At 49.8% G+C, this 22,507-nt stretch overlaps 1 protein-coding gene across 7 annotated transcripts; it reads left to right on the top strand.

Annotated features, from left to right (window-relative positions):
• The first annotated feature begins 7 nt into the window (after positions 1–7).
• STX2 (syntaxin 2) lies at positions 8–22,505 on the top strand. 7 transcript variants are annotated; one of them, XM_021543967.4, is made up of 12 exons: positions 8–32; positions 2,558–2,662; positions 11,361–11,432; positions 11,916–12,015; positions 12,970–13,044; positions 13,456–13,529; positions 14,049–14,157; positions 16,386–16,459; positions 16,542–16,679; positions 17,977–18,087; positions 19,129–19,256; positions 20,454–22,505. In XM_021543967.4, the coding sequence occupies exons 3-11, from the start codon at positions 11,412–11,414 to the stop codon at positions 19,210–19,212; spliced, it is 786 nt and encodes a 261-aa protein (XP_021399642.2). In that variant the 5' UTR covers positions 8–32; positions 2,558–2,662; positions 11,361–11,411; the 3' UTR covers positions 19,213–19,256; positions 20,454–22,505. The 7 variants fall into 7 exon arrangements, with proteins under 7 accessions (XP_021399642.2, XP_085449536.1, XP_085449535.1 ...); XM_085593410.1 differs by lacking the exon at positions 19,129–19,256; XM_085593409.1 differs by lacking the exon at positions 8–32 and having other exon boundaries at positions 2,530–2,662.
• The last annotated feature ends 2 nt before the right edge of the window (positions 22,506–22,507 follow it).

The raw sequence follows: 22,507 nt of genomic DNA, 5'->3' as shown, positions 1-22,507 counted from the left end.
CGGGAGGCGGGGCAGGGCACCGGGGAGAGCGGGTATGGCACCGGGGAGAGCGGGTATGGCACCGGGGAGAGCGGGTATGGCACCGGGCACAGCGGGTATGGCACCGGGGAGAGCGGGTATGGCACCGGGGAGAGCGGGTATGGCACCGGGTACAGAGGGTATGGTACCGGGGAGAGCGGGTATGGCACCGGGTACAGAGGGTATGGCACCGGGTACAGAGGGTATGGCACCGGGGAGAGCGGGTATGGCACCGGGTACAGAGGGTATGGCACCGGGGAGAGCGGGTATGGCACCGGGTACAGAGGGTATGGCACCGGGCACAGCGGGTATGGCACCGGGGAGAGCGGGTATGGCACCGGGGACAGCGGGTATGGCACCGGGCACAGCGGGTATGGCACCGGGTAAGCGGGTATGGCACCGGGGACAGAGGGTACGGCACCGGGGAGAGAGGGTATGGCACCGGGGAGAGCGGGTATGGCACCGGGGACAGAGGGTACGGCACGGGGTACAGAGGGTACGGCACCGGGGAGAGCGGGTATAGCACCGGGGACAGCGGGTATGGCACCGGGGACAGCGGGTATGGCACCGGGGACAGCGGGTATAGCACCGGGGACAGAGGGTATGGCACCGGGTACAGAGGGTATGGCACCGGGTACAGCGGGTATGGCACCGGGGAGAGCGGGTATGGCACCGGGGAGAGCGGGTATGGCACCGGGGACAGAGGGTATGGCACCGGGTACAGAGGGTATGGCACCGGGGAGAGCGGGTATGGCACCGGGCACAGCGGGTATGGCACCGGGGAGAGCGGGTATGGCACCGGGGACAGAGGGTATGGCACCGGGTACAGAGGGTATGGCACCGGGTACAGCGGGTATGGCACCGGGGAGAGCGGGTATGGCACCAGGGACAGAGGGTATGGCACCGGGTACAGAGGTTATGGCACCGGGTACAGAGGGTATGGCACCGGGGACAGCGGGTATGGCACCGGGGAGAGCGGGTATGGCACCGGGGAGAGCGGGTATGGCACCGGGGAGAGCGGGTATGGCACCGGGGACAGAGGGTATGGCACCGGGGACAGCGGGTATGGCACCGGGGAGAGCGGGTATGGCACCGGGGACAGAGGGTACGGCACGGGGTACAGAGGGTACGGCACCGGGGACAGCGGGTATGGCACCGGGGAGAGCGGGTATGGCACCGGGTACAGAGGGTATGGCACCGGGGAGAGCGGGTATGGCACCGGGGACAGAGGGTATGGCACCGGGTACAGAGGGTATGGCACCGGGGACAGAGGGTATGGCACCGGGTACAGAGGGTATGGCACCGGGTACAGCGGGTATGGCACCGGGGACAGCGGGTATGGCACCGGGGACAGAGGGTATGGCACCGGGGACAGCGGGTATGGCACCGGGGAGAGCGGGTATGGCACCGGGGACAGAGGGTATGGCACCGGGCACAGCGGGTATGGCACCGGGGAGAGCGGGTATGGCACCGGGGACAGCAGGTATGGCACCGGGGACAGAGGGTATGGCACCGGGGACAGCGGGTATGGCACCGGGCACAGAGGGTATGGCACCGGGGAGAGCGGGTATGGCACCGGGGACAGAGGGTATGGCACCGGGGACAGCGGGTATGGCACCGGGGACAGAGGGTACGGCACGGGGTACAGAGGGTACGGCACCGGGGAGAGCGGGTATAGCACCGGGGACAGCGGGTATGGCACCGGGGACAGCGGGTATGGCACCGGGGACAGCGGGTATGGCACCGGGGAGAGCGGGTATAGCACCGGGGACAGAGGGTATGGCACCGGGTACAGCGGGTATGGCACCGGGTACAGCGGGTATGGCACCGGGGAGAGCGGGTATGGCACCAGGGAGAGCGGGTATGGCACCGGGGAGAGCGGGTATGGCACCGGGTACAGAGGGTATGGCACCGGGGACAGCGGGTATGGCACCGGGTACAGAGGGTATGGCACCGGGGAGAGCGGGTATGGCACCGGGGACAGAGGGTATGGCACCGGGTACAGAGGGTATGGCACCGGGTACAGCGGGTATGGCACCAGGGACAGAGGGTATGGCACCGGGTACAGAGGTTATGGCACCGGGTACAGAGGGTATGGCACCGGGGACAGCGGGTATGGCACCGGGGAGAGCGGGTATGGCACCGGGGACAGAGGGTACGGCACGGGGTACAGAGGGTACGGCACCGGGGACAGCGGGTATGGCACCGGGGAGAGCGGGTATGGCACCGGGTACAGAGGGTATGGCACCGGGGAGAGCGGGTATGGCACCGGGGACAGAGGGTATGGCACCGGGTACAGCGGGTATGGCACCGGGGACAGAGGGTATGGCACCGGGGAGAGCGGGTATGGCACCGGGGAGAGCGGGTATGGCACCGGGGACAGAGGGTATGGCACCGGGTACAGCGGGTATGGCACTGGGGAGAGCGGGTATGGCACCGGGTACAGAGGGTATGGCACCGGGGAGAGTGGGTATGGCATCGGGCATAGCGGGTATGGCACCGGGGACAGCAGGTATGGCACTGGGTACACTGGGCACAGCCCTGAGCACGGCACCAGCCACACTGGACATGGCACCGGACACAGCGGGCACAGCACCGGGCACGACCACAGGCACAGCACCGGGCACGGCACCGGGCACAGTAGGTACGGCACTGGACATGGCACCGGACAGAGCAGGCACAGCACCGGGCACAGCACCGGGCACAGCACTGGGCACAGCACCGGGCACAGCGGGCACAGCCCCGTGAGGCAGGCTGGCCGGAACGCCCGTGATTTTCCATCCTTCACACAAACTGACCTGCACTCACTGCTGTGCAGTCCTGAAAGCAAAACTTGCTTTGGAAGCCTTGCATTTAGAATAGCTCTCCAAGATCTCAAAACTCTGCCCAAACGTCAGTGAAAACACTGAGTTTCAAAGAGTGTAAAACTTTTGCATGTGTCTATAGGTACCAAGTTCACGGGTTTGCTCTGATTTTTAATGCCTCTGGTATTTTTTTAATCCAGTATACTTCAATTACTTTTATCTTCTTTGTTGCTATCCCCATAATCTAGAATAAATAAATGATATGTTTTTACATATATCTCAATGAATGGAATTGACAAGGAAAGTATTTCATGGCAGCTGATATATATAAATGTAGTTTATTTCTTGTTAACTTCCTCTGACATAGACACAAAAAATACACAAAGCTTTACAAGACTGGCTGGCCTGTGCTGTAATTTTTGCTTATTTGACAGTGTAATGCCAATCCAAACGCTGTGTGAGATTTCCTTGGGAAAATCACTCAATTTGCCTTCCCTTTTTTGAGATGAGTTGGGTTTGTGTGGGGTTTTTTTGCATTTTTGCTGAACGCCTCTAGGTGTCAGGATTATTTTTTCAGAATATGCAATTCATCTTTTATTTTTCTCAGCACAATGCTATCCTGGTAAAGCCCTTGCCACGCGGGCCGTGCCGCACCGTCCGTGTCTCACCGCCGCCCGCTGTGCCCGTTCCATCGTGCCCGTTCCGCCGTGCCCGCTCCGCGGGGCCGGACTGCCTGCCGTGCCCATTCCCCGCTCTCCGTTCCCGCTCTCCGTGCCCGCTCCCCGCTCTGAGTTCCCCGTTCCTCCGTGCCCGCTCCCCGGTCTGTGTTCCCCGTTCCTCCGTGCCCGCTCCCCGTGCCCGCTCCCCGCTCTGAGTTCCCCGTTCCTCCGTGCCCGTTCCCCGCTCTGTGTTCCCCGTTCCTCCGTGCCCGCTCCCCGCTCTCCGTGCCATTCCTCCGTGCCCGTTCCCCGCTGTGAGTTCCCCGTTCCTCCGTGCCCGCTCCCCGCTCTGAGTTCCCCGTTCCTCCGTGCCCGCTCCCCGCTCTCTGTGCCGTTCCTCCGTGCCCGTTCCCCGCTGTGAGTTCCCCGTTCCTCCGTGCCCGCTCCCCGCTCTGTGTTCCCCGTTCCTCCGTGCCCGTTCCCCGCTCTGTGTTCCCCGTTCCTCCGTGCCCGCTCCCCGTGCCCGCTCCCCGCTCTCTGTGCCGTTCCTCCGTGCCCGCTCCCCGTGCCCGCTCCCCGCTCTGTGTTCCCCGTTCCTCCGTGCCCGCTCCCCGCTCTCTGTGCCGTTCCTCCGTGCCCGCTCCCCGGTCTGGGTTCCCCGTTCCTCCGTGCCCGCTCCCCGCTCTGTGTTCCCCGTTCCTCCGTGCCCGTTCCCCGCTGTGAGTTCCCCGTTCCTCCGTGCCCGTTCCCCGCTGTGAGTTCCCCGTTCCTCCGTGCCCGCTCCCCGCTCTCTGTGCCGTTCCTCCGTGCCCGTTCCCCGCTCTGAGTTCCCCGTTCCTCCGTGCCCGCTCCCCGCTCCCGCCCGCCGCGCCCCACGTCACGCCGGCGCCGGGCGGGGCGGCGGGCCGGGCCGAGCGTGCGCGGTCGGTCTGTCGGTCGGCGGGCGGCCCGGTCGGTCTGTCGGTCGGTCCGTCGGTGGGTCGGTCGGCGGGCGGCCCGCGGGAGCAGCGCGGAGCGCGGCGGGCAGCGGCGCCGCGGGGATGAAGGACCGGCTGGCCGACCTGGCGGAGGTGCGGGGCGGGCGGGAGCGGGCACGGCGGGGCGGGCACGGGCACCGCCGGGAGGGCCCCGCCGCCGCGGGGGCTCCTCGGACCGCCGGGGCTCCCGGGACCGCCGGGGCTCGGGGCTCGGGGCGCGGTGCCGCCCTCCGCGGTGCCGCCAGCGCGCCGCGCTCCGCTTCCCGTGGCCGGGGTAACGCCGTGCCCGGAGCTGCCCGGAACTGCCCGGTAGCGCCGTGCCCGGAGCCCCCGGTAGCGCCGTGCCCGGAGCTCCCGGTAACGCCGTGCCCGGAGCTCCCGGTAGCGCCGTGCCCGGAACTGCCCGGTAGCGCCGTGCCCGGAGCCCCCGGTAGCGCCGTGCCCGGTAACGCCGTGCCCGGAGCTCCCGGTAGCGCCGTGCCCGGAACTGCCCGGTAACGCCGTGCCCGGAGCCCCCCGGTAACGCCGTGCCCGGAGCCCCCGGTAGCGCCGTGCCCGGAGCTGCCCGGAACTGCCCGGTAGCGCCGTGCCCGGAGCCCCCGGTAGCGCCGTGCCCGGAGCTCCCGGTAGCGCCGTGCCCGGAGCTCCCGGTAGCGCCGTGCCCGGAGCCCCCGGTAGCGCCGTGCCCGGAGCTCCCGGTAGCGCCGTGCCGCGCCCCGGGCGGCGGCGGGCGGCTCTGTCCGCTCCCGGCCGTGCCGCGGCAGGAAAGCGCCTGCCAGCCGCGTTCTCCGCGTGTTTACAAAATGGTGCTGCCGCTGGTTGTGGGCGCTTTTCCTTCCCCGCACTCCTGCCTTGGAAATATCCTGAGAAAGAAGGGAGAGTCCGGGCACAGGCACCATCGGTCTGTCTGCAACAGGATACGGCTTGGGTAAAAGAAAAGGATACTTGAGATTTTTTGGTTTGGGATTGTTTTTGGTTTTTTCCTGAAAAGAAATGGAAGTGGAGAACACACAGGAGTTCCTGGGACGGTTCCAGCACTCCGTGTATGTGTAGAAGTTGGGCTGTGTGCGGCTGCATTCAGCTCTGGGGCTCTTTCGTCTTCTGGATCATAAAATACATTTTGGAAGCTCCGTCTCTAGTGATGGAATGACCAGTCTCTCTGTCTTCCTCTCTGAAAGAATGAATAGGCATTGGAGAAGTTTTAGGATTATTAAATTACAGTTTCTGTACCAGGAATGATGTTTTGGAGCAGTGCCAACAAACCAGTGTCCTTTCTTTCAGGCACAGTTATTTCCTTTCCCTGTTTCTAAACATGTCCAGGCTGTGGGAACACGTGCCAGATTTCGGTGCTGGTGCACACCAACCAGACAGAGGAAGCAACCAGTGGTGATCCAGTTGGCTTTATAGTTCTATACCCGCAGACTTAATCCTGTTCTCTGTTTCTGTAAATGGAAGAAACCGATTCCACACCCTGCCACACCCCCCACTGACAGGGTTAAAAGTGTTTAATGCAGCTGAACAGAGGCATTTTTAAGCCAGCTTTAGTATTTGACATCTGAAAACATTATTGCAGTGGGCTGTTTTTTAAATATGTATCAGCCAGTATTGCTGAAGTGCTCATGTGTTCATCAATATTGTTTTTACTGCCTGTAGAATTAATAAATAGCTTAGAAACTTAAAAATTTTCTTCTAATGAAGAAAATATTTAAACATGAAATGCAAGTAAAAGTTACTGAAGATCTAGTCTATTTTTCATCACAATTAAAAGTGCGTAGTTGAGCAGAAGTTTTGTGAAGTTGCATATCCAAGGGAGATGCATATTCCCATTTCCATGGGCAGCTCATTGAAGTAGCAGCTTCCATCTTACACCTTTGTCTGAAATACCAAAAATATAATGATTTTTGAAAGGGTTTTCCTTTCCTAGAATAAATACTTTGAACAGAGGTGCTTGACACATGGATGAGAGGCTCTGAAAAGGAATAGCGAATCCGAAGAAATAATGTGTTAACACTTGTTTGCTTATTTTCCAAAGCGTTTAGGTTTTTTTAATGTAGTTTTGTTGTATTGCATTTGGCTAAATCATTAAGAGTAGAGCATAGACGTTGCAGTTTTCAAGCAGGCCTAGGCCTGCAAAGTTTTCAGGGATAACCACACCGTGCCTCTTTCCCTTAACATTGGGGTTTCGTTGTTTCCTCTGGTCACAGCTCGCCCCTGGGTTCCCTGCAGAGCCTGCTGGTGCACCAGGAGTCCGAAGGATCCCTGCCTGTGCTGGCTGAGCACAGCACTGCCTTGGCAGGAATGCTCATTTCCGTCTCCTCCTTGTGTCTTCCTGCCTTTCTCTGGGCAGCAAGCAAAACTTTGTCCTTAGCTTTTCCTAGCTCATCATAACGAGGAGGGAGAAATGCTGCCTGTCAGTGTTTGTGGTTCATTAACACACTAACATAACTGTCAGATACTTTGGTTAATGCTCTAGGTTTAGGCTGTTAAACAGTTGCTGGAGAAAGAAGTGGTTGATGACATGCAGATGATACAGCCCTCAGATAATGCTGCTTCCTCCTGTTTCCTTAGCTGGAAGAAGTTGTGTAAAACGTGTATTTTTTCAGAAGACAGCAACCGTAATTGTATTTGTTCAACTTTAGGGGGTTATTTTAATGTCATTTCTAAATGACTCTAAGCAGGCCCAAATTAACTTCTTTAAGTGGTTTGAATTGTCTTTTAATACAATTAATGGCACAATTGAGCAAATCCCAGACTGGTTTGAGTTATTTTGAGCACAAATAAGTGTATGATTAAGAGGTTCTCTGATCCAATATGCTGTTTTCAGCAGTGGTTTATAGAAGGTGTTTAGGGAAGAAGGAAATGAGTAGTACATAGCTGTGATTGCAGGATGTGCTCCCAGCCTTCAGAGGTTTGCTGTTCACAGATACAATTCCATCTGAAACGGCTCTAAAAGAGCTGCACAATCCATGTTCAGCTGAGCACACTTAGCTAACTTCAGGTATCACAAACAGGCCTTTTAAAGGTCTGCTAATAAAACTTACTCATACTTTCTTTTAGTTGTTCTGTCATTTCAAAAGAAGGTTAGACATAAACCTCTGCTCAAGCAGAATGCTGGTTTGGATCTCAGGTTTGGGGTGCATTGTCCACATAGCTCCAGAATTTCCCCCTTGTGGCATGCTGAAGTGGATGCAGACCTGTCTGCTCGAATCCATTTTTCATGCTTGATTGGTGAATCAGTTAAAATGCTTGGTTTATATTTCTTTACTTGTGAGTGTTAATGAAGATCTGTTCCATGTAATGTTTGAAAAACGAGCAGTACATAGCAATGTACAAGTTCACATTTGACTGCAGCTTTTTTTAAGCAAGGGGCTGTGACTCGAACAGAGCTGCACTGATTTTTTTCCGAACCCTTTCTTAGCCAGTCAGTGCCCCCAGGACTGTTCAGGAGCAGGTGAAGAGCTGCAGTCCCAGAGGTGGTAGGGAAGCAGGCACCAAGTGGGGCTCTGCAGCAGGAGGAGAGCACGGCTGTTGTTTTGGCTGTTGTTTTGGCTGTTGTTTTGGCCTGAGCCAGGCTATGCTGAGGATGAGCAGTGTGCCCTCCGTGTCCTGGGTGGTTCAGTGGGGCTTGCACAGCCCTGCTGCTGAAGGCAGCATTGTTAATGATTGACCTGCCCCAGCTCTCCCTGCGCCCTGCTCTGCCAGCCCTCCGTGGCTGCTGGCAGCACGAGGGTTTCTGGGCACACGGATGCTGTGGGAGAGGCTGGAACTCTGGTAAGGTGTTAATCCTGGGGATGCTGTGGGAGAGGCTGTAATTCTCTGTAAGGTGCTCCTGGGGGCTGATTCCCCTGGAGGATGCTCAGCCTTGGAGCCTGCCACAGGAGTGCACGAGTCTGTGCTGAGAAACAGCTAACCTTGAACAGAATTTCAAGGGCAAGTCATAGTCACGTTTTTCAGCCAAAAGCTGTTTCCAGTTGCAAAGGTCAGTAATTACCAAGAGATCTCCAGCCTGAGTTATTTCTGTAGTTCTGTAAGGTAGTGGAAGTTACAGAAGCTTCATAAACCATCAGGATAGCTTCTGCTTGGAGCTGAGAAATGACATTGTGAGAATTTCTGTAGTTTAACCCTGCTGGCAGCGAGAGCAGCACACGGCTGCCCTGGTGGGATGGGGCAGAATTCCAGAAGTGAGAAAACTCCTGGATCGAGAATGAAGGCACTTTAACTGGTAAAGTAAAAGCTGCACGCAAGCAAAGCAGGAAAAGGAATTCCTTCCTACTTGCAGTTGGCAGGCGGGGGTCTGCAGGAAAGCAGAGCTGCCACACATAGCAGTGGCTTGGGAGGACAAAATTCCCAAACAGTAAAGCTGCCCCCCTTCCTTCCTGCTTCAGCTTCGTTCACTGAGCATATTGCCATGTGCTCTGCAATGTCCCTTGGGTCACTGGGGACTGCTGCTCCATCTGTGCCCCCAGCCCCTTGGAGGGGAGCAGAAAAGCAGAAAAATATCCCCTCTGTAGGTCTGTAACTGAAACATCCCCGTGTCATCAGCCTGCTCCCCACAAATCCCAAACACAGCCCATGCCAGCTGCTGGGAGAGAGCTAACCCTGTCCCAGCACAGCAGCACAAACCCCTGATGGGGCTGGATGTGTTTTATAGGCTCTGAATGTTTATGGAGCTGTGTGTCCCAGACTTTGAGTCCTAAGGTCAAGGTATGAGCTGCAAACAGACTTTATTAGATTGCTCTTGGCATTGACGTGAAACTTTTTATCAGCTTTTTGTGATACTGCTTCTACTGGGGAGGTGAAGTCCAGGGAGAGCAGTATGTTTCTGCTAAACTCTGATAAAAGTGAGTTCTTGGTCACTTGTGTGCTTGTCAAAAGAGGCACGAAAGCACATCAGTTTAAGAGAGCTGCAAATGAGCTGTATTTTAGGTAAGAGATGATTTAGGAATACAGAGAAGAGAGGTTGACAGACCTCTCAGGTGTCTCAAGTGCTGATGACTGAGCTAGGCTGTCCATAAATCCTTGAACAAATTGATCTGTCAGTGGTGTCATTGCAGCCAAGCAGGACAGTGGAATACACATGGCACAGGCTGTGGGCTGGGGAGTCATGGTCAGCTGCCTCCCAGCTGAGCATCTCCAGACAGATTTCTGAGTCACACGTCTGTCTTCCAGTCATTTAGGATGCACTCAGGTGTTACATGCTTTACTAAGACCCGGTCAAACTAAAAGCAGACATTCTGAATCTCTTCATGGATGGCATTATTTTTAGTTTTTTAAAAAACTAAAAATAATGCCATCGATTTTTATTTCCATTATTTTTAGTTCAAATAGCTAAATATAGGATGCAGATATGAACAAGGAGAACAATTATCTTTTACTCAGTAAATACAAACAGAAAGTGTTCTTTTGCATAGATAATGAAATTAAATGTCTTTAAAATGTAGCTCCTTCTTAAATATTAACTTGCAGCCTGTGGCTTGGTAGCAGTGCAGTCTTGGGAATAGTAAATGTGTGGGTGTCTGGCTTCCTTGGGGCACAGACTTCCTCCCTTATTTGTGTTAAGCAAGGCTGTTAATTGATGGCAATCTGTAAGGGCAGATAATTGGAGTTCTAGCATTATCTCCCCAAAATGAGTGACTTATCAAGTCCTCGGTGGCAGCCAGCACTGGGTGCCTGGTCCAGGAGGGCAGTGGCATCTCCTGGGACATCTTTCTTTCCCCTTAGCACAAAACCCTGATGGTTTCTGCCCCGGGGCTTTATGCATTAATTCCCCGAGTTTGCAGGAGAGGAGCTGGCACCAAGTCTGGAACTTCTCCCTGAAGGTGTGGGGCACTTCTAGATTTTCTTAATTGACAGTAACTTCTTTATAAGATAATAGCAGTGTTTGACACTGGATTAAATTGCAGAATTGTCATGCAAACAATGCATATCTCATGTAATTTAGGAAAACCAGAACTAAACTTCTTGGCTAATAGGATCAGAGGTTAGGAGTGACAGTGGGTGTTAGAAGATCAGATGGCCTCGTATGAAATGAAAGGTGTCTTGGAACAAAAATCCCTTAATGACAATTATCTCATAGTTTGTTTTTTCCTCACAGGTAACCTGTTGACTGTATGTTAAGGGTAATATTGTGTTCTAATTTGATTCACTGCACTGCAAACAGCCTGTGCTCCTCGGAGGGCATGGCAGAAGACAAGCTTGAGCTCTTTCCCCTCTGTGGTGCCTGTTGATGGTGTGTTTCCCAGGCTGGGGAGGCGTGCTGGGCGATGTGCTGGGTGTGTGCCCGGGCTGGGGCACAGCCCTGCCTCAGCAGCCATGCAGAAATGCATTTCTGGTTCTGTGCAGAAGTGCATTCTGGTTCTGTGCAGAAGTGCATTTCTGGCTCTGTGCAGCCAGCTGGGCTGCCCTGCTCGTGTGGCAGCAGCTGGCACGGCTCTGTGCTGGCTGCCAGGCTGCTGGCCCTGTGGCACCCCGGCTCCCAGCCCGCTCCCTGCTCTCCAGGAGTGTCCTAGTGCTGGGAAAATTTGGGAAAAAACCTCTGGAAGGAGCCCCCAGAAAACAAATGCCCTGCAAGCCGTGACACCCAAGCCCAGCCCGATGGATATTCTGGTCAGTGCCCCTCTGCTGCAAAAACTGCCTGTCAGGGACAATTCTGGAGCTATTCCTGAATGAGAAAATAAACCTAGGGGCCACAGAGGGATTAAGATCTTAAAAAACCCTGGGGACCAGACACCCTCTTGGCTGCTGCGGCCTCTGCTTTATTTATTTCAGCTTAGAGCCCTCCGAAAGGGAAGCCTTCCTTGGCTTTGGGCTGTTGCTGAAGTGTGTGCAGTGGCAGGAGTTTGGGTTTGCTCAGGGCAGTGTCCTGGGTCGATGGCACAGATTTATTCTGTTGTCTTTTACAGTATAAAGGAAATGAAGATGGGGAGACAGTTATCATCGAAAAAGACCACTTCATGGATGACTTTTTCCAACAGGTAAAGTTACAGTTTTCACCATGGATTTTCACCACTGGTCCTCTCTGTGCCTTTTCCTTTCAGTAATGAGGTTTAACATTTCATCTGCACATCCTCCCCAGTATAGTTAGTAATTGTATGCCAAAGCAAATGTTGGTAATGCTTTATTCTTTTATTTCAGGGTATTTTCTGTGTTTATTGCAGAAAAATGGTTTTAATTCCCCATCAACAAGAAATCTGCAATATTAAAATAGTTGTTTATTAGGAATATTAGTAATTAAGTTTTTGGCCATTCAGAATATGTCTGCTATTGCCAATACTGGGTTTTAGTTTAAAAAAATAATTTCGGACCATTTAAATGTTGACATTTCTACTGGGATTTCTTTCTGTGCTACTTACAGATTAAATACTTCAGATTTTATTAGCAGGGTTATTTTGTTTTTAAAAAAAATATTGGCCCTAATTTATTCTAATCTCATCTTTGCCATATTTCTCTTCCTCTAGGTTGAGGAAATTAGAAATAACATAGCAAAAATAGCACAAAATGTGGAAGAAGTGAAGAAGCAGCACAGCATTATCCTGTCAGCACCAAATCCTGAAGGAAGTGAGTAATAATTTTTAAGATGTCGCATAATTGTGGCTAGATATTCTGAAATACTGTTTGTTTCCTTTAGCTGTCCATAGGAATAGAACTTCAGGTGTTCAGAATGCAAAATGTAACACTAAGTAAACATTTTCATTTTTTATATTAACTTAATACTTTCATTTGGGTTTTTTTTGACCTTTTAAAGTCTCATTTGAAGAAATGTATGTTCAGAATATTTCTTGCATCATCCAAACTTTTCCTAGACCAAAACTCAGTTTAATATGGGTTTTTTCCTCAGAAGCGGAGAGGTTCCTTATGTCTCTTCTAATTGGTGAAAATGTTGAAGCTGCCAGCTGGAGCTGGGACTGCCAGGTCTCTCTCTGTCCCTCCAGTGGAGCCCCGTTTTTAGAGCTGCACCCCGAAGCTGGGAGTGCAGCTGTGCTGTCCCAGCCCAGAACTGGGGAGCTCAGGGACCCTGCCCAGAGCGTGGCCCCATCCCTGTCCCTGTTCCCAGCCCTTGCTGGCTCCAGGCTGCTCTGTGCTCCTGGGCAGGGCTCGGAGAAAAGGGAACAAAAGATGCTGAGGCATTTTTTGTTTGAATGTTGCAATGCTGGCTTACCATTTGTCTTGTGACTTCATCTCCTTGGTGGAACCGAGCTTGGGCTTTATTTTATCCTGCCCCCCGTTTTCCTTGCTGTGTGTTTTTATCCTTTTCCGTGATGTGTGTTTTTATCCTTTTCCTTGCTCTGTGTTTGTATCCTTTTCCTTACATTTCCCAGGTGTAAGCCTGTAAGAAGCAAGCACCTCATGGTTGCTGTTACAAAAACAGTATTTAAAGTACTTAGGAGGATAACAAACTTCAACTCTACATAGTTGTACTGAATGAAATTCTGAGATTACAAGGTAGATTCTTAGACTCTTGCTGACTTACTATAATCAATCATTAATGGTTCAAAAATATATTTTTTAAAGGAACAAAGGAAGAACTTGAAGAACTAAATGAGGAAATCAAGAAGATTGCTAATAAAATTCGGGCCAGGTTAAAGGGTAAGTTGAGAGGACAAGTAAAACTCCTTGCTTTCAGAAATAACCTAGAAAATGACAATGCAAATTAATTCATCCATATAGAAACGTCTTCTGCAACTGAAGTGCTTTTTGGGGAGATGATATTTTGGAAGAAGATTAACTGCAAAATGACACCTTTTGAAATTTTTCCGGTGTAATAGACGTTAGTGTGTCTGTTAAAGTATGTTACATACTCTGTTAAGAGTATGATTGAAGCGGTTACTGTGTTTAAAGATCTCTACCAATTATCAAAATTATTTAAAAATTTTGCTTACATATGCCACCCCTGTCCCCTGAAATGTTACACATGTCTCTGGGGACCTTTAAAAGTAATAATAATATTTACAATTGAGCTGTTAAATGACTGACTCTGTACTCTTGTCTTGCTCTCAGCTATTGAGCAGAGCGTTGGTCAGGGTGAAAATGCTAATCGGACATCAGTGGACCTCAGGATCAGAAAAACACAGGTAGGATCCCTTCAGCTTAAGGAAAGCCGGTGGGTTCTGGTGAGAATGAGTTGAACTGTTCGGAGCTCACTGCAGAGCTGCTGGGCTGGGCTGGAGGTGCCACTGTGAGCTGCTGTGCAGAGCTGTTGCTGTGTGACAGAAACGGCCCTTTCTAACACCCTTCTCTGTCCCTGTCTGCCCTGCCTGCCCCTCCCCGTGCCCCTGTCCCCGTGTTTGTCCCTGCTGTCCCTCTCTGTCCCTCCCCATGCCCCTGTCCCTGTGTCTGTCCCTCCCTGCTGCCCCTGCCCCTGTGTTTGTCCCTCCCTGCTGCCCTTGTCCCTGTGTCTGTCCCTCCCCGGCGCCCCTGTCCCTGTGTCTGTCCCTCTGTGTCTCTGCTGTCCCTCCGTGTGCCCGTCCCCCTGTGTGTCCTTGTCTGTCCCTGCCGCCTCTCCTTGGTGCCCCTGTCTCCGTGTCTGTTCCTTTCTGTCCCTCCCCGTCCCTGTCCCCTGTCTGTCCCCCTTGTCCCCGCTGTCCCGGCAGCACTCGGTGCTGGCACACAAGTTTGTGGAGGTGATGACGGCGTACAACGAGACGCAGACGCTGTTCCGGGAGCGCAGCAAGGGCCGCATCCAGAGGCAGCTGGAGATCAGTGAGTGACCAGCCTGCTCCTCAGACACACACACAGCTCCTCAGACACAGACACAGCTCCTCAGACACACACACAGCTCCTCAAACACACACACACAGCTCCTCAGACACACACACAGCTCCTCAGACACACACACAGCTCCTCAGACACACACACAGCTCCTCAAACACACACACACAGCTCCTCAGACACACACACAGCTCCTCAGACACAGACACAGCTCCTCAGACACACACACAGCTCCTCAAACACACACACACAGCTCCTCAGACACACACACAGCTCCTCAGACACACACACAGCTCCTCAGACACACACACAGCTCCTCAGACACACACACAGCTCCTCAGTCACACACACAGCTCCTCAGACACACACACAGCTCCTCAGACACACACACAGCTCCTCAGACACAGACACAGCTCCTCAGACACAGACACAGCTCCTCAGACACACACACAGCTCCTCAGACACTGACACAGCTCCTCAGACACACACACACAGCTCCTCAGACACACACACAGCTCCTCAGACACAGACACAGCTCCTCAGACACAGACACAGCTCCTCAGACACACACACAGCTCCTCAGACACTGACACAGCTCCTCAGACACACACACAGCTCCTCAGACACAGACACAGCTCCTCAGACACACACACACAGCTCCTCAGACACACACACACAGCTCCTCAGACACACACACAGCTCCTCAGACACACACACAGCTCCTCAGACACACACACAGCTCCTCAAACACACACACACAGCTCCTCAGACACACACACAGCTCCTCAGACACAGACACAGCTCCTCAGACACACACACAGCTCCTCAAACACACACACACAGCTCCTCAGACACACACACAGCTCCTCAGACACACACACAGCTCCTCAGACACACACACAGCTCCTCAGACACACACACAGCTCCTCAGTCACACACACAGCTCCTCAGACACACACACAGCTCCTCAGACACACACACAGCTCCTCAGACACAGACACAGCTCCTCAGACACAGACACAGCTCCTCAGACACACACACACAGCTCCTCAGACACACACACAGCTCCTCAGACACTGACACAGCTCCTCAGACACACACACACAGCTCCTCAGACACACACACAGCTCCTCAGACACAGACACAGCTCCTCAGACACACACACACAGCTCCTCAAACACACACACACAGCTCCTCAGACACACACACAGCTCCTCAGACACACACACAGCTCCTCAGACACACACACAGCTCCTCAGACACAGACACAGCTCCTCAGACACACACACACAGCTCCTCAAACACACACACACAGCTCCTCAGACACACACACAGCTCCTCAGACACACACACAGCTCCTCAGACACACACAGCTCCTCAGACACACACACAGCTCCTCAGATACACACACAGCTCCTCAGACACAGACACAGCTCCTCAGACACACACACAGCTCCTCAGACACACACACAGCTCCTCAGACACAGACACAGCTCCTCAGATACACACAGCTCTTCAAACACAGCTGCTCCTTCTCAGTGCCTCCCTTCTCCTTTCTCCTTCATGCACAAAGCAGTGGAGGTCTTGGGCAGCATCTCAGAGGGTGTGAGAGGAGAGAAACAATTTTACTGCGTGGCACAAACTCCTTGATATTACTTTCTTTAGAACAGCTGTAAAGAAAAGAGAGAAAACTCAATAATTTCCTTTACATTGAAGATATTAAAGAAATTATCTTTCTCCATTACTTCATTGACTTCCAATGTTGCAGCTTTAAATGAAGCATCAAGAAAAGCACTCTGAAACAGCAAGTGTTATTAAAAGCCATTCCAAAATTAACATGCCTAACAGGATAACAGCTCTTTTTATGTGGTCCCGTTTTTGTCTACAAGGACATTTCATCTGGCATAAAATCAGTGCTGCTGTTACATGTGCTTTAATCATTTGCTGACTGACTCACATATGACTTACCTCCAATTCATTATTAGGAACATTTAGAAAGGTTCCTGACTTTACTTTGAAGTACAGTATCTACCTTGGAAGGTGTCTAAAAAGTGCCTAAAATTAGTCCTTTTCTTAATGTGCTATATAGAAGTGAATATATACATTGCTGAAACAGGGAATGCAAATGGGGAAACTGGCAAATTACAAGAATATTTTGCTTTTGGTACACTTTTCAAATTTGTCGTTAGCCTCTGTGCTGATTGCTGTTTTTATCCTAGCTGGAAAGACCACGACTGACGAGGAGCTGGAAGAAATGCTGGAGAGCGGGAATCCTTCCATTTTCACCTCAGATGTGTGTACTCCTGGCCAGCTCCGTCTCCCCTCCCCGCTGCCCTGCCCTGCGGGCGCTGACGTGTCCCTGTCCCCCTCCCCAGATCATCTCGGACTCCCAGATAACCAGGCAGGCCCTGAACGAGATCGAGTCCCGCCACAAGGACATCATGAAGCTGGAGTCCAGCATCCGGGAGCTGCACGAGATGTTCATGGACATGGCAATGTTTGTGGAGACCCAGGTACTGCCCACGCTGCATGGCACGGCCTCTGCCTCTGCTGCCCCTGGCCACGTGCAGGAGCAGCTGGGTATATCCAGATAGCACAGGTTTAGAGTGGTTCTGGACTGGGATTAGAACGTGTGGAGATGAACCACGGTGAATCAAAAATTCCTTGCTTTGTTGTGGACAGTTTGGCCATCTCAATGTCCTTATGCTTTCAATAACTGACCGCAGGCTTGCCTTCCAGTCAGTATATTTAGTATTTCCTTCAACATGATTAATTAATTGCAATATGTTGGAACATCTTTGGGTGTGTTTAAGTAAGAAAATCTATCTCGTGGGACATTGTTGATTCCCTGGGGATTTTGGATTCTCAGCCTTGGTGGAGTAACAGGTGTGTCAGCAAGGCTGTGTGCACCCTGCACTGCATGCAGAAGTGCAGTCCTGTGTTCACCAACATGAATGTAAAGGGCTTAACAAGTCCCTCGATCATCTCTTGTATTCATAAGCTTTGCCTTGACAGGGACATAAATCTGTTCTTATTTTGGTCTTTAAATACCAATTATCCAACCAAAGTATTTTTAACCTTGGTCTTAAAATGGTTTGACTGCTGCAGGAAAGTTAGAAAAACAAGTTAGAGAAATTTGCCTGTTTTTTTGTGATTGGGTTTTGTTCTAGAAGTCCTTTGTTGCTTTGATATTAAATATACAGCCAGGAGAAATTGGTAGCAGGTTTCTTTTGAATCACACACGAACTGAAGTTACTTGTGCATCATTCTGTAATGCTTTGCTGTTTACTGCTGCTGATTATTTCTTCTGATGGACAGAGACACAGGTAACAGACTTACTGTCATTTTTCACCAATCCTCCATTTCATTGCCCAGTGCCATTCCTCAATTCACTGGAGTTTGTCACGCATTGGCATCCTGGTGTGTGACATGTGTGACCTGTGTGCACTCCTGGAGAGCTGTAGGTGCTTGTGTGGAGCTGGGGAATGCCCTGTGCCCCTCGGACACATGGGGCTGGCTGATGCTCAGCTGGGGCTGCTGAAGCATCCCTGCACACAAGGGATGTCTGCAGGTGCTCAGTGCCTGTTCTGCACAAGGAGGAACTTGTGTCCTGCTCATGAACATTCCCTGTTTGGTCACAACTTGCTTCTCATTCCCTTTTTCCTCCACGCCAAAGCAGATAAATGTCATCCCCAGTGTGTGCATCACTGCCTTGGGAATGTTCTTGCTGTTTCTAGAGCCTTTCTTTTAGATTCATTAAACATTCGTGCATTGCAGTAACCTGCTTTTCCTTCCAAATTTCGTTTCAAGGGTGAAATGATCAACAACATAGAAAAGAACGTGATGAATGCGACAGATTACGTGGAACACGCAAAAGAAGAGACAAAAAAGGCAGTTAAATATCAAAGCAAAGCACGCAGGGTATGTTGCCTTTCTGTGATTGTGCTAGGCAGTGTTTTAGTTTAGCACAGCAACATTTCCAATGTGAATTACTTTGCTGTAGTTCATATTGAAATCTGTAATACCAGCAGAGGACAGCCACTTGGACTGTGAGAGCAGATCAGCAGTTCATGCACAGCTAAGGGTGTGTTCACAGCTTTCTTCTCAGAGCTGCCATTTCAGAGTGTAAAAACCCAAAACAAGAATTAATGTATTATTCCAGTGGATAAATTCCCATCTTTTTCTTATCAGCTTTCACAATAATTTAAGTTATTCAGATTCTAAATAACCTTAAATTTTTTGGCTGTTTATCACAAATGAACTTACCTGAATTTAAAGCTATAAAATCTATTTGCTAGCAGAAAATATAAAAGTGCTTCTGTTGAATAAGCTTATTTTTTTAAAATTCTGCTCTGATTTTTAGTTTTAAGATAAATTAGGGGGATCTTCCCTCTGGAAGGGGTGTGGCATTGTGCCATGACACTGAATTTGTGGAGGACTTGGGTTCACAGGAGTGTTCTGGCACTTTCCAGGGCACTTGTTTTGTTTCAGTATTTTTCTTCCCATCAGACACCAGATAATATATTCTGATATCAGACTACTAAGTAGTTTATTTTTGCATTCCCATTTCCCCTTTTGATGTGCTGTGCAATTGGGTGAGGCTCGCTATGGTTAGCTGGGTTTGAGGGAATAATTAATTTTCTATGGATAGAGATCTACACAGAGATAGCACCCCTGATCCTTCACAAAAGATCTTTTCAGTGTTCAAGGAGCCCACTTAATGTGTATGTTAATGATGCTTGTATCTTCTCTGATTACTGCGGAGGCATTAATCCCATGAGGTTACCTGTTTAAAAACCTTAATTCTTACATTTGCAAGATTATATAGATAAATTTATCTCAATTTAAGAATACAGAAGGCTTTAATAAAACTGCTTGTGGATCTAAAACCTACTTGAAAATTTGAACATAAATGCAATTGTTAATGTGCTTAATATTTACAATACCTTGTTTCTTTGACAGAAAATGGTGATAATTATCATTGTGTCAGTGGTGTTGATTGCCATAGTAGCTCTAATAATTGGTTTGTCTGTGGGTATTCGGTGATGCTTGGATAACCTCAGCATGCATGGCTTCCTGCCACTGTGGCAGTAAGTAACTAATCGACTAATTTGGCTCTTGTTTTCTGTCTTCTTCTGTCCCTTCACATCTTCTTGTTTTCTCTGTCTTCTTCTGTCCCTTCGTACCTGTCCAGCGCCCTGGTGGCCCTGCAGGACCTGTGGCAGGTCCTGGCTGTGCTGGTGTGGGTGGACCTGCCCAGGGCAGGAGGGGCAGCCAGCAGCCCAGGGTGGCTCCCAGCTCTTGCAGTTGTTGTTTTTGTGCTGGAAGTTCACATCAGCCAGCAATAAGGAATCCTAAGTGCACCTGGGACTTTATCCAGGGGGGTTGCTGTGGTTTTGAGTAGAGTTTTTTAAAAAGTAGATGTCTGCAGCCATGAAGTTGGCTGTAGTGGCTTGGAGAACATCTTTGAATTTCTTACTCTGAAACTGTTTATTCATGCTAGACTGAACGAAGGTGGGAGGTAACAGTGTGTTAGGACACGAGGCTGCTCTCGGTGGCTTTGCTGTAGTAAAGCCCATTTCTTGCCCAGGTAGTGCTTCCCAGGCTGAGTATGCAGGTCTCTGCTCTGGGTGCAGCAGAAATGCAGCTTGCAGCAAGCAGAGCCTCTGAGCTGCACAGGGCACCACGAGCAGGTGCCACTCAGCTCCCCAGAAATTCCCATTTCTGTACTAACCCTCTTAACACCGAGCTCTGTGTTCTCTGTGGGAGCTTTGGGCAGGGGCAGAATTCACTGTGCCATTCCCTGCACTCAAATACCTGACCAGGGCACACCTTGATGCCTTTGCCCAGGAGCATCTCTCCCTTTTTAACCCTTGCAGCTCCTCTGAGCTAGTGCCTGCTCAGTGTTTTTACTGACCTGGTGAATTCCACTCAGGGTGCAGCTGTAAAGCTTGGAGCAGGCTGCAAATATTTGTCCAAGGAGGGTGGCAGTGAGCAGTTACTTAGAGTTGACCTGCATCTGTTTTAACAATGTTTGCAGAAGCTGGGCATGAGCAATAACCAATATTCTGTAAAGGAAAATAGAGGAATGTTGCCCAGATGGCTCTGTCTTGTGACTCTGGTCACTTGTGTGTTAGAAGCAGGAAATCCTAGCAGTGATTATTCCTCAGAAAGAAAATCCCAGCACTCAGCCTGGGTGTCAGTCTTGCTGTGCCTCTGAATATATTTAAACAATTCTGTCTCTGACAAAATATTTCAATCTTAACTTTTTTCTCTTTTCCCTGCAGAAATTGATGTTCATAATAATATGTGTAACTGTATTGCTTCTGATACTTGGGATTATCCTAGCAACAACTCTGTCCTAGCAAGCACATTCCAAGAGTTACCACCCGTCAGGAACTCCAGAACATCTTCAGTAAAACCAAACCTTTTCACAGATGATGCCTGACACTGTCCCACCGTGATGGCCTGCCACTAATGGTTAAATGAAAGCAAAATCACTTTTAATGTTTACTCATGAATGGAGATCAGAATGTATTAGGGTGGGGATGGATTTTACATCATAAACTAGACACTTGTGAGACTGAAACTTGGTTTTGAGCTAAAGTAACTTAGGTTTTTTTCACATCTCAGTGTTACAGTTGAAGTAGGGAGTTCAGAGTCTATTGAGTTTTGAGTGTTTGGATTTTTTTTCCTATTGCTAACCTAACTCTAATCATGAATTTAAGTACCTTACCAGTGCTGCCTTTGTTAGCACTCTTGTGAATATTTTTATGAGATGTAGCCTTGTGTATAAGTGTATTAATTATTTAGTCACCTTAACCTATTTAAACTTTATGCTTTTTCTCCAACAAGTGCTAAAATATTTCATCCTGGAAAGACTACTCCTTTAACTGCCTAGTGTACTACACTTGAGAAGATAAACGAAAAAAAGCTTTTTTACATTTGCCAGTTTTTTAATTTTTTCTGTCAAGGTTAACTGCTTTAAATACTTCCTTCATGGCTACTAAAAAGTCAGTTGCAACATTTCTGGCAAAAGCATACTTGAGTTTGCACTTGAGCAGATAATTTCACAGGTAGTTCTTGTGCAAAGAAACTCACGGATCAGTTTGGCCTTATTGCTTATATGAATATGACAAAATGACTTTATAAAGCCAAATCAAGTTTTCTTGTTCTGGAGTTTGCTAATGTTGATGTATGAATACAGCACGTGGGGATGAATCCCCAGGAGAGTCTGGAACTGAGTACAAACTAAGACACTGATGTGTTATGAAATCTGTGTGGCTCTGACATGGATGAAGTGTTTTGGTGTGCACATGCCTGTTGTAGTGCCAGCTTGCGCCACTTGAAAGCTTCAGAGAATTCAGATGTACCCAAATAACTGCATTTAATGTTACAGGTTATTTTTGTATTGTTGTGTGTACAATATTTGTAACTTGGGTTTGTGACTCCTTGTTGTTTAAGCATATCCGTGTAGATATGTAGATATATTTACACTCTAAGAGAAGTAGAGGAGAGGAGAATTTGTGCCTTTTTAAACATGTCTAAAACTATACTCACCAATGTTTTCAGATATTCAGCTCTCATGTTGACTGCAGTAACTCAGTCCTGCAAGTTTAGAATCCTTAAACTTGGGTTTTGTTGAAAGTGACTGAGATCAAAGTTACTCAGTAAGTGAGAATTCAGACTTCATGAAATTCAGCAAAGTTTACAGTTTCCGTTGTATGTATGAATATTCCTGCTTTGCTGTCCAGGTATACTGTGAATATGCTGGAGCTATTCAGATGTCAAACATGTTTAAAAAAGAAAACAAATATTGTTATTATTATTATTGGTCTCTTTACAAGTCAGCCATAAAGAAGTCGCTTGAAAAATTCGGCTTCAATAATGAACAAATTTCTGTTACCTCTGAGTGCAGAATGCTCACTGGTGTTTGTGAGGAAGTTTACACGCAAAGCAAGGAAGGATTGGTTGCCTTAATGCTCATTCTGGTAAATATATTTTATTCTGTAGTTGTCTAGATTTTTATCAGTAAATATTATTTATACAGATATGCGAATTAGATGGGGAAAGAAATCACTCCTGCTGTTTACCAGCTGGTTATGTAAACTGACCCTCAAAGTCCTGCCACGTTGAATTTTCTCCTCTGTAATGCAATGATCTGCCCAGCAAGACCAGAGATTTGAATAGGCTACTCCACATTTTGGCTTCTTGCTGAACAGCTGCCTCAGTGAGTTTGTTTTAAAGCAAAACAGACCTTTCCACATGCACCTCTTTGTGTGGAGGTGGGAGGGGAGGAAATCTCTAACCTGTGCACTAATAAACTCATCCAGCCCGTCTG

This window comes from Lonchura striata, chromosome 15, assembly GCF_050655825.1.
Source record: "Lonchura striata isolate lonStrDom1 chromosome 15, ASM5065582v1, whole genome shotgun sequence".
Classification (NCBI taxonomy): Eukaryota; Metazoa; Chordata; class Aves; order Passeriformes; family Estrildidae; genus Lonchura; species Lonchura striata.
This window is presented reverse-complemented; position numbering and strand designations above follow the sequence as displayed.